General features: G+C 37.3%; 1 protein-coding gene across 1 annotated transcript in view; it reads right to left on the reverse strand.

Annotated features, from left to right (window-relative positions):
• Positions 1-54: 54 nt before the first annotated feature.
• The window catches only part of RECQL (RecQ like helicase), a 36,188-nt gene continuing 20,635 nt past the window's right edge, over positions 55-15,607 (reverse strand). Inside the window, exons 6-15 of the mRNA XM_049882602.1 lie at positions 12,720-12,918; positions 8,261-8,427; positions 6,711-6,792; positions 5,504-5,652; positions 5,300-5,417; positions 4,653-4,791; positions 2,869-2,960; positions 1,558-1,777; positions 1,066-1,195; positions 55-432 (exon numbers count right to left, since the gene is read on the reverse strand). Of these exons, the coding sequence (XP_049738559.1) occupies positions 283-432; positions 1,066-1,195; positions 1,558-1,777; positions 2,869-2,960; positions 4,653-4,791; positions 5,300-5,417; positions 5,504-5,652; positions 6,711-6,792; positions 8,261-8,427; positions 12,720-12,918 (1,446 nt within the window). The 3' untranslated portion in view covers positions 55-282. The remainder of the gene's footprint in view (positions 433-1,065; positions 1,196-1,557; positions 1,778-2,868; positions 2,961-4,652; positions 4,792-5,299; positions 5,418-5,503; positions 5,653-6,710; positions 6,793-8,260; positions 8,428-12,719; positions 12,919-15,607) is intronic.

Consider the following 15,607-nt stretch of genomic DNA (forward strand, 5'->3'; position numbering starts at 1 on the left):
TTCAGATAGTATGTGAACTATTCTTTTGAGTATTTTACATTTAAAAAAATTTATATTTCTCCCCTTGTTGCATACTATAAAATTATTGTGGTAATTCATGATCTCAAATTTTCCCAAAAAATATAGTTGTTCAATAACTCAGAGACAAGCCCTGAAAGTATAGAGCTACCATATGTATATTATTGAAATTGTCCTAAAACTTAAGCTTTTAATTAACTACAAAAATAATAGTGTATACATGCATAAACTGTTCTTTTCTTGGAAAACTGAGTAACACTCATCTCAGACATCATCAAGTTTCCTTTTCTTAGCTCCTGTAGTCTTAGAATCCGATTGCTGAAGCATGTTTGCAGACTTCTGGAAGTTACCTGATTTTTTTTCTGGCCTCTTTCTCTCAGCTTGTTCAGAATGACAAGTTTGAGGTGATTCAACCTGCAAAACAATAACGAAGCAAGTACCCTGGTAAAAATTCACCTATTCAGTTTTCTTGAGATTAATAATACTAAAATATTCATATCACTTAGCTCTTTAATAGTCTATTTTTTTATATTCAAATTTCTACTGAAATAAGAGTCTTACCAACCTATTCGATAGAGGGGCTATGTATGGTATGTCAGAAAAAAAATTCTAAAGAATACCCCAAGTGTCCTTAGATACAATGATGAATGGCATGATTTTGCAGGCTTGATAGTATATGGTTTAGAACAGTGGTTTCCAACCTCTGGAGCTATACAGGCAGACTCCTCAACTAATACTGATCACAACCAATATCATGAGGGTGGGGTACAGCACAAGATTAGACATTAAAATGGAGTTATCACATTCAAAAAGTTTGGAAACCCCTAGTCTATCTTAAAAGGTCTCAGTTCTTCCACTTAATATCTCTACAGCAAACAAAGTTTATTTTTTCCCCCACACCCAAATCTAAGAAAAAAAATAAGTGACTTATTTCTTCTCCTATTCACTTGGATCTGGGAAAGTACTAGTTAAAGGAAAACCTCCTACAGGTGTTAATGTACTTTAGAAAAATATATAGAAATTTAAAACGAATAGCCAGCCAGTTACCCTGAAACAGCTTTGTGTAGGTTTCTTTACTTGCATGGTAATAACGTGTGCCTCATTGTTCAGAAGATTAGCTTTAGGTCCTATTTTCAAATAGGAAATGGTAGCATAAGCTGTAAAACTGTAGTCTTCTCTGCAGAAGAGAAAAATCAACAATCAGAAAGGTTTTGAAGGAGTCACTGATTACAAAAAACTGAAATTTATAAAAGCAAAATAACTATGTATACTAATTTTAAGTAACAATGATGAAATAAGAATAAAGCAAACTGTAAGAATGAATATATCATTACAGAAAGTATTTTCATGTAGTGATTCTATGACTTAGAAGTGATCAATTAAAGTTTCAGTTTGCTTATTAGGTAAATTTTCTATATCAGCATTTAAAAGTTCACATAGAGCAATTGCAGACCCATTTATTCTGTTGCAATTTGAAAAAATCAGAAGAAACAGTCATTAAAGACAACACGGAAGGACAGAAAATAGGCCGGTATATACTTAAGATACTGCTGTAGAAGGAAGTGCGCGATGATTTTCTCCAGGTCTTCACGAGGAAGTGTGGGAGGAGCAACACCTGCTACTCTCAGTTTTGCTGCACCCTTTCCCATCCAAGAATCGATCAATTTCAGCGGGGTTAACTTTTCATTCAGCTCCTCTGCCTGCTTCAGGATCTTGATTAGATCTCTGCAGTATTCTGTTACATTCTTTCTGTCAAATGCTATAATGAAAAAGACATGGTACAAGCAATTAGAATTTAGAAATGAGGGCAAGGAGAAGCTATCCTCGAGGTTAAACTGGTTTAAAACTAGTCATCAATGTGTGGGCCACACTCAACACTGGTTTGCTAATGTGTTATGAATTAAGACTAAGCTATTCACGTCTATCAGTAGATCAAGTTACAGTCTTTGTCAGACATTGTGAGATTTACACTGATGTGACGAAAATAATAACCTAGTTTTCTGAAGGCCTGTGGTATGTGCACTAGGAACCAGGGAGTATCTGCCAGACAGGACTATGAGTTACTAAAATGTGTGCTTCATAGGCCAGCCAGTCTATTCTTCACACTTTCTTATCTGATTTGTGCTAATTAAGCAAAATTCTGAAAACTAGTAGGTGCTCTGATTTAGAGATAGAATATCCTGGACAGACATCCCCAATTATTCATTAAGAGATTAGCACTCCAATTTATATATCAGTCCCTTGTTAGTTTGGTCAGCATGAAACAGTCTAATAAACTCATAAAATTAAGTTTCTCCAGCTGCAAAGTTAAAACTGTAGTGACCTCCACCCACCAAGACATTAGAACTCAGTTAGGCCTTACATGAACTGGTTAGTCCTGCTCTTCAAATACAACACATGCACAGAGGATGAAAAAGTTATAATACACTGCCAACACATTGTGAACTTAGTGTCTTATATAAGTAGTCATCAGCTGGATCAAAAATGATTCACTCTAATCTCTGTCTTGCAATAAATTTCTCTTCCCAATCAGTGGCTGTATTGGAAATTATTGCAAGGTTACCCTTTTCTTACATAAGTAACATTTCTATTTAAAAAAATTTAAAAAGTTTCTTTATGTCTTAAAAATTCTATATGCCTCAGTACAGCAATATAAAATATGTACACACACATATGGTTTTTCCCTCTATTCGCCTCTGTTTCAAAACTGTGTGGTTCCTTTTACATCTGGAATATTCTAGTTACACCTTGTTTAACTTTTTTAAGCCATCTTGAGATATTCTTGTCTCATGTAGTCCTGTCCTAGCTATATATATATTAGCCTATAAAGGCTTTAAAAACTTAACTCACAAATGTCTTTACAGCAGTTATCACACATTTTGTTACATGCATCTGAGTTCCACACTTCATCAAAATGTTGAGCTATCAACACACGACGACATCTGAAAACACATTTAGAGATAGAGATTATTAAATGATCTAATTCAGTTTTAATCCCTGTTTCAAAACACAGCGTTATATATTGCATTTGTTTCCCACTGTTGCCATAACAAATTACCATAAACTTAGTGGCTTAAAATGTATTACAGTTCCATAAACTAGGTGTCAAGGTGTTGGCAGGACTATTTCTTCTGGAGACTAAAGGGAAGAAATTTGTTTCCTTGCTTTTTCCCAGCTTCTAGAGGCTACCTGCAGTATTCCTTGGCTGAGGACCCCCCTCCCCCCGCCGCCGCCTCCATCTTTAAAGCCAGGAAAGGCAGGTTGAGTCCTCACATTGAGTAACTCTCACCTTCTTTTCTGCCTCTACTTCTACTTTTAAGGGCCCTTGTGATTACATTGGTCTACTTGGATAATTCAAGATAATCTCCCAGCTTTAAGGTGAACTGATTGCATCTGCAACCATAATTCCCTTTTGCCATGTCAGGTAACATACTTAAAAATTCCTGCAATTAGGATGTGGACATCTTTGAGAGGGCCATTATTCTGCCTACCACATGTAATATAAAATGTTCCTTCCATATGTCCTTAATAAACATAGCTTAAGAAGTTATCTGAGTTTCTTTTTGAGATTCAATATTTTATAACTATCAAGAGAATTCAAAAGCAGTTTTGTGTATTTTCTGTATCAGTATTTTAGTCTTAAACCCCAAAATATACTTCATGGGAGCTGACTGGGCTTTTAAGAAAATTTTTGTTTTCCTGTTTCTCTAACGAGATTATTGTAGCATCTGTAGGAAAGGAAAGGAGCCCTGGTGGCACAATGGTTAAGCACTCAGAAGGTCAGTGGTTAGAACCCACCAGCTGCTCCACGGGAGAAAGATGTGGCAGTCTGCTTCCATAAAGATTTCAGCCTTGGAAACTCTATGGGGCAGTTCTACTCTGTCCTATAGGGCCGCAGTGAGTCAGATTTGACTCAAAGGCAATAGGTTTGGTTCTGGTATAAGAAATCAATATCTGTATCTTATCACTGTCTAGGTAATTATCATTTCAACATTTTTTGAGCCCTTCTTACGTGATATGCAGTAGAGTACAAAGGTGACTAAGTCCAAAAAGCCATCAGGAAGCTTTGTATCTGATTAAAGCTACTCTAAATAGATTTAAATTCATTTCTGTAAGGAGAAAGCCCTGCCTTCAGTTTCCAGCAGCTGTTAGGATGTGTTAATGAGCTCAACTGTCAAAATGCCCATCTTGTCACAAAACAATTGTATATAAATTTTTGAATGAAAGACTAATTTGCACTATAAACTTTCACCTAAACCACAATAAAATTAAAACATGTATATACAATGCATAAAAAAAATGCCTTGTATTATAAACCTTTTCAAAATTATTAAATCATGTAGCTGTACACCTGCTTGAACTATCAATTTGTATCAAAACCTCCAATAAAAACAGCAGTTTTAAAGGATTATCTCAAAGATGGGTAGATACATGTTTTCTTAGATTAAAGTACATCACACAGCTTCATGTACTGGTTTCCACCCTTCAGGCATCTATCTGCATTTACAGGTTTGCACTTTGGTGTTACAGCAATGTATTTACTCACTTTAGTAAGTACTCAAAGTGATGTTATATGCATTCATATTTGCGATTGTTTTTAACGGACAAAAGTTACAAAAAGGAATGTGGCTTACTTGCTTATGTTCTGACAGTATGACACCATCTCATAAAGTTTCTGTTGTCCCACATTTTCCATCACCACCATTGAACTTACTCTGAATATATCTCCAAAGCCGTAATATAAAATACAGTCTGCTTTCACGTCATCTCGACCTGTGGTTTATGAGAAATTTTGATATTGCCTAATTAATTTTAAAAAATTCAAAATATGCAAAAATAATATATGTAAACTTAGCTGGCAATGCTTCATAGGCTATACATACTACATAGAAATTCAAGCACAGATGTGAGTTAATCTGTAACAGCTGCCCTCAAATTAAAAAAAAGACTAGTTTTATCAACAATCAGCTTTATTAAATGGGGGGGGGGAAGTCTATAAGCAATCCAGTTATTTAAATTACAGATTTTCAACCACTAAGTAAAAATTCAGGAGGGAGGGATGGATGTCAAGCATTAAGAAGAAACAATTCATAACACTCCAGTAGAAGATGAGTAAAATTTTTCTATATGTAAGGAAAAGTACTCCAAAGCCTTCATTATTTGTTCTAAAATGACTATCCAATAAAGAAGATTAAAAATACAAAATTATTAAACATCATTTATAGTTTGTTTTTTGGAAAAGCTTTTTTAAAAATTACTTCTGGATTTCAGTGCTACATACCTGCACGTCCACTCTCTTGGTAATAATTCTCCATAGACTTGCTGATTGAATGATGTATAACAAACCTCACATCTGGTTTATCAATTCCCATACCAAATGCAACCGTTGCCACTACTACCTAAAATGTTTTAACATTTGATCGGTTAATTAAGTTTAAATATGTTTAAAGGTAAACTAGGCTTCTAGTAAAGATATATACTTAACCTGTATCTCACTGGCTGACCATTTCCTATGAACCCTGGTCTTATCTTCTGGCTCCATATTGGCATGGTAAGCACCTGCGTGAATTCCCAAATTCTGTAAACTAACAGTAACTTGCTCAGAGTCTTTCTGAGAAAAACAGTATATGATTCCTGTAATAAAATATGACCGGTTGTTAGTTGTATGTAGTACAGTTCTGGAATTCTCAACACATAACTCAGGGTACTGATTGATACAATGCATGGGGGTGGGGGGGAAGAGTTATAAAAAATCCAGGCCCTGAGCATATATTTTTTGGTATAATTTCAGATCTGATCACCAGCTTGCTTTAGAGCAGAAGTGAGCCCTCAACCACCAGTTCTGGTTCCCATTACCTCTTTTCACTCTCCAACTTTATCTCCCACTACATAGTATTTCTCAAACTGATGTCACACAGCTTCGTAAGATGTAAACAAGTGTGCTGTGAAAAAAGAGTTTCATGTGCAAATGAGTTTGGGGAACACTGCATGAAAACAAAGTTCAACAGGTTTCCCTCTTTACTTGCAGAGCTGGTCAGAGCTTATAATGTGTTGAGACACCCTGTGAATCTCCATGAGGGATAAATAACTGCAGCCTTTCTCAAACTTATTTGACCCTGGAACTCCTTTTACTCAGGACACTCATTAGTATCTCCTGAAAAGCTATAGAACAGATTTGAAATACTACTTTTACACAAACTCTTTGCTTCAATAACACTTTATTCATTAATCCTGGAACACATAAATATACAGTCTCAACTCCACCTATACTTAACTCATCCAATATGTACTATTTAATTATTTATCTCTTTAATGTGTCCATTTATTAAAGGGACTGTATTTTATATCCCTTTAGAACTTCACTGCTTACCCCTCTATCTTGTACACACTGTGAGTACTTACTAAATATGTGCTGCTGATAATTCACACTAAGTCATCAGGTCTATTCTTTAAAGCAGTTAAGCAGAAATTGGCAAAAACCAGACAGTTCTATATTCTTATAATCTGTGGCACCAGCAAATATCATCCAATTCTAAGATCCACAAACAAAATAATTTCATCACATTTTCAAGAATCTTCTGCCACTCATTAATATTTTTGGTGTTAGTTATTTCTAAATATATTATGACATTAGTTACTGCCTTTTGAAAGTTACCTCTCAGTCTTCAAAGTTGGTGTGTTTTCTTTATTACCTGATTGCCCTTTGTATCTCCCATTAATGAGCTTCACAATATCTTCAATAAAATCTTCGGTGCTTGAGGGCTTCTGCCGAACCTAAAAAAAAAAAAAAGCTAACTTATTAAAAAGTAAATTAATGAGTACCATCCAGGTAGCCATTAACTTACAACTTTCCAGGTGTTATTCTTGCCTGACCATAGTCCTTTTTTTCTATTTACTCTTCTGTTAGCCTCATATAACACCCTTGCCACCTCCCGGAGTCTCTTCTTGACCCTTCTTTTTTAATTTATCAGAGATGAGGAGACAATCAATGAATAATGTGTAAAACTGGAGATTTTTTTTTCTTTGATAAAAACATAAACCATAGCAAACAACTATTGAATGAAAACTCAGAAGTTTACTAAACCTGGTCTTCAATAGAAAGAAGGAAAAACATCTATTAGGTTCTTCAGCTTTCAAGTTTGTATCAAATAAAATCTAAATAGCAAGTATTACTACCACCAATGACTGCCCTGACAGGGAACACAACAGAGAATCCCTGATGGAACAGGACCTCAAATTCTAGTAAAAAGACCAGATTTAATGGTCTGACTGAGACCGAAGGGACCCCAGAGGTCATGGTCCCCAGACTCTCTGTTAACCCAAAACTAAAACCATTCCCGAAGCCAGCCTTTCAAACAGATTAGGCTGGCTACCACTATGCCCCTAGGGTTTCCAAGACTGGACTATAAAACATAAAATGATACTGGTGAGGAGTGAGTTTCTTGGCTCAAGTAGACACATGAAACTATGTGGGCTGGTCCTGTCTGGAGGCGAGAAGAGAAGTCAGAGGGGGACAGGAGCTGGTTGAATGGACACGGGAATACAGGGTGGAGAGGAGGAGTGTGCTGTCCCATTGTAGGGAGAGCAACTACAGTCACTTAACAGTGTGTGTATAAGTTTCTGTATGAGAAACTGACTTGAATTATAAACTTTCACTTAAAGCCAATAAGAAAAAAATATATAGCAAGTATTAGCAAATTTTTAATGGCATATTAATATTTCTATTATTTAAGTAATTAATTTCAATAGACATATCATTAGAGTCGGAAACACTAGTGGCGTGGTGGTTAAGTGCTACGGCTGCTAACCAAGAGGTCAGCAATTTGAATCCGCCAGGCGCTCCCTGTAAACTCTATGGGGCAGTTCTACTCTGTCCTATAGAGTCGCCATGAATCGGAATCCACTCGATGGCAGTGGGTTTGGTTTTTTGGTTTATCACTAGAGTCCTTAGTATCATTCCATCTTTCTCTCTCTCCATCCTTATATAAGCAAGAATGTCATGAAGTTAATATGTGACCTGTTCAGTATCTTTTGCAAATGATAATACCACCCAGCAGGGCAGGGTCTTCTTTTTAATCTAACAAAGGATTAGGCAGTACAATAGACTTATGAATAAGCACTAATTAATGAATCTGCTTATAATACCTCCTGATTTTAAAAATATTCTTAGTTAACTGTTTCTCATGTAAAATAAAAAGGTAACTGCCTAAAAAAGTAATAAATTTACCATAAAATTAAATACCTCATAATAAAGATTTGGCCGATTAAAAGAAGCTGTAAAAGTAAAACACTTATCAACACACAAAATTTTCTGAGCATCCTTCAAAACATGATTTGTTGCAGTTGCAGTCAGCCCAATTAGCGATGTGGAAGGGAACTGCCGCTTTAAAATACCAAGTGCCTTGTAATCTGGGGAAAAAAAGAACACAAAGTGGCCCTCTTTCCATCCTTTAAAGATCAGAGTAAATTACACCTTTCGCCACTATGCAGATAATCAATGATTACTACAATTCTCTGAGATGGCAGGCTTTATTACACATATAACTTATTCCTTCAAATACACTGTTCTTGGCCAGAGGTGGGACTCGCTATTGAAAAGGAGGAATACCTGTGAACATTCCACCAAAGTATACATTGGTCTACACCTGCCGAATTCAAGAAACAGGGGGAATAGCCATGGTGTTTGAACCTATTACAACTGAAAATAGATAAAAGAGGCCATCAGCCAAAATCCTACCACCCAGTATCACCCAAGAGTGGCAAGCCCTGGCCAGAAAAGGCTTCGTAGCCTGTGAGGCAGTGAGGCATTACTTCTTATATGACCTATTTCACAGAAACCATTCTGGGCTCTCGTTTGTCACACACATCTAAATCACTAGATAAGTTGTCCTTAATCTCCCTTAAGTATTTAAACTATTTGGAGAAAACTGAAAAAGTAATGTGATGGAAATTGCTAAATACTATGAAAACACAGAGGAGAAAGGAGCTGCTTGGGAAGCTGTGAAGGCTGCAAAGAGGAGATAACATTTGAGTTGAGTCTCGAAGAAAGAACAGAAGTTCACTAGGAAGAGAAGAAGAAAAACATCAGGCAGAGGAAATAGCATACGCACTGCCAAGGCACTGGCAGGAACATACTTAGCATGTTCAGAGAACAGCAAGCAGTTCAGTGGGGCTGAATCCCAGAGCTCTGTGATAGATGGATCTGTCAACTCCATGAAGCTGCGGACTCTTATTTTCCAGAATCCCCTTCCATGTGTGGTTCCAAGTTAGAGCTGGTCCAAAAAAGGAACTTGTGCAAGATTTGAGAGACTGAAATGAACTAGCTGCCACTATTCCTTTGAAGGACTTTCCAGGCAGACAGGATGATGGACTTGGTTGTGGATAGGACAGGCTTGCCTGTATTCCTGTGAATGTGACCTCAGCAAGACTTCATCCCTGCAGCAGCACTGTCTTTATAGCGAAAGAAAATTTTGATTACAGTCAATAGTGGTAACAGGGTTTATTAGAGTTAATAGGGTTTTTTCAGCAAGAAGCTCTTTGAAAACAGGGAGCATCCAACCCAATAGTGGCAAGGGCTCATTTAAGCAGCTGGAGTACAGAGTTTTTAAAGGCAACGAGGGGGTTTCCAGAATGGAAGTTACAATGATTTGGGTCTTATGTATGTATGTATGTATGCGTGCCCTTAATTGAAGAGAGGCTCTTCCAGGGTGGGAGTCTTTCTGCCACTGGTTTCACAGGTGTACTTTTCTGATGGAAGCTGGTTATTTGATAGGGTTATCAGAAACGTTTTTAACTGTCAAACTGTTCTTTTTGGAAAGTCGTTGCAGTTGGGATGTTTTGAAAACTCTCTGTTGGCATAATTTAGCCATTTTGACTTAACTGTTCTTAGAAAGGTTTTGGACCTGGCACAAATGGCTATTACTTTTATTTAATGTTTAACACTTAGTAGCAGCTGAATACAACTGGCAGTTTTTCCAACCTTTGGAGAACCCACCTTTACCTCCACCAAGAGACACCAACACCAGAGTGCTGTGCCCCTCCTCCAAGTTTCAAATCTTACTAAATTCTATCTTTTATTTCTGTTCCCCAGCCCTAGGGATAGTCACTTCTTTCAGTTTCTACCTCCATGATACATGAGTTTTTTTTACTTTTTCAGTTGACCGTTTAACTACTTTTTACCTTGTTAACGATGCTTTATATTAAATTTTCTGTGTGGAATAACTGGTATGGTTTCTATCTCCTGAAGGGACCCTGATACTGATACAGATACATATGATGGCTAACATTTTGGTCTGAGCAAACATATGAGTGGTGGCATGATTTCTAAGGTAGGGAAGACTGAAGGAGAAACTGGCAAGACAGAAGGACAGGCTGCTTGAGAAGAGGGGGAGGAAAAAGGGTTAAAGCAAGGAGAGAGGAAGAAAATCAAGTTATTGGTCAAGATACTAGAACAGCAAGTGGGCAAACAGTAGAATTCCCAGTTGCAAAACAGAAGGTAAAAGGGAAATTCTTTTAGGGGGAAATTTATTACAGCTTGGCAGCAGCTCCACAGAAACAGCCTAAGTTAGGGTGATACATAAAGCAATGGTAATCAGACCACTCAGGCTGAGAATATAGGGCAAGAATCATGAATCAAATACCTTCAGTAACAAATGTGTAGTCTGGATAAGACAGTGGGGTCCTTACCAGAGAGTATATGCCCTGCCTAAAGTATTAAAATCAAAATTAAAAAAAAAAAAACTATGCCTAAAACAATTCTGGAGGTAGAGAATTCAGCCTTTACCCTTCTCTCTGGATGAGTGTGAGAAACGGTAAAGACTGAGACCAGAACCCTACAGAACACTAATATTTAAGGAAGTAAAAGAAGAGCAACGTGGGGGAGAATGGAAAGGAAGAAAACCAAGAGCCTTACATCACAGTAACCCAGTGGGGACAAAGTAGCAAGGTGAGAGGTAAACGGAATGAAATGCTATTGAAGTGCAGTGGGAAGGAGAATGAAGGGAGATGAGACACTGGATTAAGCCCTTGAGAGGTGGCATCACCGTGGACTTTTTCAGTTGAGTGGTAGAGGCAGAAATGATTCAATGAGTTGGGAAAGAAGTAGAAATGAAGACGTTGAGTTTAGAAGTTTGAAAGTAAAGAACAAAGATAGGGCAATACCTTAAAGAGGTGGAAAGGGTCAGAAGGCTGTTCTAATTTCTTTTTGTTTTAGGGAGGGGATTAAAAAAAACTAAACACGTAGGAAGAAGGAACTTGACAGAGCAAGGCAAGAAAGGATGGAATGGGAGTGGTTACCTTTATATTAAAAAATAGCCTTTTCTGCCTTAAAAAAAAAAAAAAGATTAGCAATGTTTGGAAAGAGGAATCACATCTGATGGCATCTATTTTCTGGGAGGTAGGAGCCACATGCTAAGTATGAGATAGGGCCTCAAGAGAAAGTTCGTTGCATAAAAAACTTCAGAAATGTATTAGGGAAATGAAATAGGGACAAATAAAAAGACAGCTGAGTATGATGAAAACTGAAAAAGTACAAATTAATGCAGTTATGCAAATTCCTTTCCCACAAATGTTTAGTAGCCAAAAAGCAGAAATGGAGAAGGCAGAGGTCTAGATGGATCTAGCATGCCAACCAAGCACAGTGCCCAAAGCAGACTTGTAAAATGGCTAGCAGTCCAGGGGGAATGTAACAGAAGTAAGCAACAGGGCAGAGGCTGGGTGGCAAAGCCAGTGACTGTCATGTGGTGACTGGAGCCATGAACAAGTAAGGAAGGATGAAAAGCGGGGACCAGGAGGTCCAGAAGAGTGTGTACAGCAAGTTCTGAAGGAAAAGAGGTTGAAATCAGGGAGTAGGATTTTGAATGTCAGCCTGTTGCATAGAGCAAGTCTGAGTAAACTGCTTCAGGCTATGAGAAGATTAGGTTGGTGGAGTGAAGAAAAGGGTTGCTAAAATATCTCAAAGAACTTTAACACTGAGGATTTGGGTGTGGATGCTGAAGACACCCAGGATAATGACTAAAGAAGAAAATTCTGAGCAGATGCAAACTCCTCAACAAATGTGAGGTTAGTAATTTCCACAAACATGGGAGAGTGTAAGTATTTGCTAACAGACACACATTTCAAAAGATAAAGGCAATTAGACTATAAATTGCAGTGGGGAGTACGAAGAGTAGGTACTGCCTCTTGGTCCCCCTCATATTAGGGAAAGAGAAAATGAGTAATACACCCACTCCTCACTTATCGATATGTTTAGGTTCCAAAGACTAGGTTATTATGTGAAAACTGGCATTATTCAAAATGGAGGATGACTACATCAGATCACAAAAGGGAGATGACTATATCATTACATAAGTGCCAAATTATATCATTACATAACTGCCAAACCACTGAGAATCATGGCCCAGCCAGACTGGTACATAACCTTAACTATCACATAACCGTAACCATCAAAGTCAGTGTTACTCTTGCCTCGCACCTTGGCATCCAATACTGCCAGATGTACATTGTTAATACACAAAATAGACAGTAAATTGTTTACTACTGTCATAAATGTGAATGTCAGACAACGAGACAGTCGATAAGTGAGGAGTAGGTGTAACTACCTGAGAGGATAATGTTATCGGAAGCAGGGATACCCACCACACAAAGCTGAGTAAGAAAGCAGACCCTAACATCAAAGCATTTTATAGATAAAGCGTACATACCAGGTCTGAAATCATGTCCCCACTGACTACAGCAGTGAACTTCGTCCACAGCAATTCGAGTAAATCTTCTTGCTTCATAAGCTTTCTCTAGTTTTGACATAAACATTTTGCTTTTTGCAATTTTCTCTGGAGTCACATAAATTAGCTTTAACTTGGAATTTTTATTGACCATTTCAGCATGAACCCATTTCACATGTTCCTATCAAAAGGCAAAACAGACACAATGATAGCATAACTAAGCTAGCAAACTGCAATACTAAGTGCTAAATGAAGACATTACGCCACAATGGCCTTGGGGTGTTCTAGCAGCTGCTGTTTAGTTCATTAAAGTGGAAACCATGCCCCAGTACTTAAACTTCGTGGCAGCTGTGTAAACAGCATTTTAGTTATTTACTTAAACCCAAATTGTTGGTGACAAAAATATAACCTTGCTTGACAACAAAGAGAACAAAAATTGAATGTGAAAAGGCACTTCAATAAAGAGCATCTATTGGAGCCCTGGTGGCACAGCAGTTAAGATCTCAGCTGCTAACCAAAAGATTGGCAGTTCAAATCCACTGCTGCTCCATGGAAACCCTATGGGGCAGTTCAACTCTGTCCTATAAGGTGGCTATGAGTTGGAATCGATAGCAATGAGTTTGATTTTTAGAGTTTTACTGGTGCTCTGGTGGTGTAGTGGTTAAGAGCTCAACCGCTATTCAAAAGGTCAGCAGTTCAAATCCACCAGCTGTTCCTTGGAAGCCCTATGGGGCAGTTCTACTCCATCCTAGAGGGTCGCTATGAGTTGGAATTGACTCAACAGCAATGGATTTGGTTTTTTGGTTTTATGCTATGAAGGCATAATTCTAAGTTCATAATAAAAGCCAACATGTGAGCTAAATGAAGTAGCTGTGATTACAACCAAAAAAAAAACCAAACCCATTGCCAGCAAGTTGATTCCAACTCACAGTGACCCTATAGGACAGAGCAGAACTGCCCCATAAGGTTTCCAAGGAACAGCTGGTGGATTCAAACTGCTGACATTTTGATTAGCAGCCAAACTCGTAACCACTACGCCACTAGGGTTCCTTATAAAGGTAGGTTTTATTAAGTTTAACATTTTATTTATAATCACTTCATAGACAGATCTATAAACAAAATTTTTCCTTATTAGCTACTTTAATAATGCTATCAAATCTACTTATGATCTCTTAAATATAAAAGCCATACAGTTTTATATTTTATTCATTAAATTCAGATTGTAACCAAAGGGAAAAAAAAAAGTAAGGTAATATTTATTACATTCTTAGTGCTCTGATACTATTTTATATAATATTTGGCAATTAGATGCCATTTTTCCCTTCTAACCTAATGGGCCCAAAACGTGTAAAGAAACCACGAAAAATGATATAAACAGAGACAGTCGAAACTGCTTTCATCAGCTCATCAAAAAAAGTAGTTCATTAACTCCTAGAGATACCCTGAATTCTGTTAAGAAATAGCTAAAGTGTATTAAACATTTTGACTGGTTCTAAGAAGCCTTAGGGAAGCAAACATAAAAACGGGCAGGTGCCATAAAATACTAGAACCAGAAACTCTGGCAGAATCAATGGAGAACCAAGGTTTGAAAACACAAAAAAATGTTGTACCCTAAGAACTATTAGTGAAAGCAACCAGAAAACTGGACTGGACTTATGTTTTCTCTTTTACCTCCCCAACTTGTAATTATTGGCAACTTTCTAAGCTACTTTCTATCACTATTACTCTTTCTTCTTCAGTTTTAAGAAAGTATAGAAGGTCGATGTTCTCAACAGATTCATTCTGTTGAATGAGAGAGCAGTTGTAATGTAATTATATAAGAGTTTAAATGAAACAAAAATATATGAGAAAAACCAAAGGGACCAGGGCTACTTAGTGAAATGGCTGGTTCCGCGTCTGGGCGGGAAATGTACAAAATGAACATGGGATATCTTGTTATAAAAGAAAGAAGCTATCAAAAGACTACTTCAGCATAAAAGAGAATAGTAACTATGAATTGAAAAAAAAAAATTTTTTTTTTAATTCAAAAAATGAAGTACATCAAATATGTGAAAAATCTATTATAAATAATTTTCTAACACCTGAACAAAATAAAAGAATATATTGACCAACTTTGGAGAATGCTGGGAAATCAATTCATTTTGAAAACTGGCAAAGAAAGAGAAAGAACCAAGTATTTTCATCCTGCAAAGAGTTAATGAGGAAAAAGTTCCTTTACAGAAAATGTCTAGATAATATATAAAGTAGGAAAGATAATGAGTCCCTCGTGGTACAGTGGTTAAGAGCTTGGCTGCTAACCAAAAGGTTGGTGGTTGGAATCTACCATCTGCTCCACAGGAGAAAAATGTGGCAGTCTGCTCCGGTAAAGATTTACTGCCTTGAAAACCCTATGGTGGCAGCTCTACCCTGTCCTATAGAGTCACTATTGAGTTGGAATAGACAGCAATGGTTTCGGGTTTTTTGGGTAGGGGGGAGGGTGGGGTTTAATGAGTCCTTGGGTGGTACAATCAGTTAAGGGCTCGGCTACTAAACAGAAAGGTTTACACTTTTACTCCATCAAGAGGAGCCTGGGAAGAAAGATCCTGGCAATCTATTTATGAAAGGTCACAGCCATTGAAAACCCTACAAAGCACAGCTATACTCTGAAACACATGAGGTCGTCATGAGTCAGAACTGACTCAGCGACAACTGGTTTAACAAAATAATGGATCTAAGGCAGGTAATAATTATCAGTGGCTGCTAAAACCATTAGATGAAAAACTGATAGATGTCTGGAAATTGTTAAAAATGAATATGCAGAGAGAGAGGAGGAAGGGAAGATTGGGAGTACACAGATATAACAAGATCGGCCAGATGTTAATAACTGTCAA

Source organism: Elephas maximus, chromosome 4, assembly GCF_024166365.1.
Source record: "Elephas maximus indicus isolate mEleMax1 chromosome 4, mEleMax1 primary haplotype, whole genome shotgun sequence".
NCBI lineage: Eukaryota > Metazoa > Chordata > Mammalia > Proboscidea > Elephantidae > Elephas > Elephas maximus.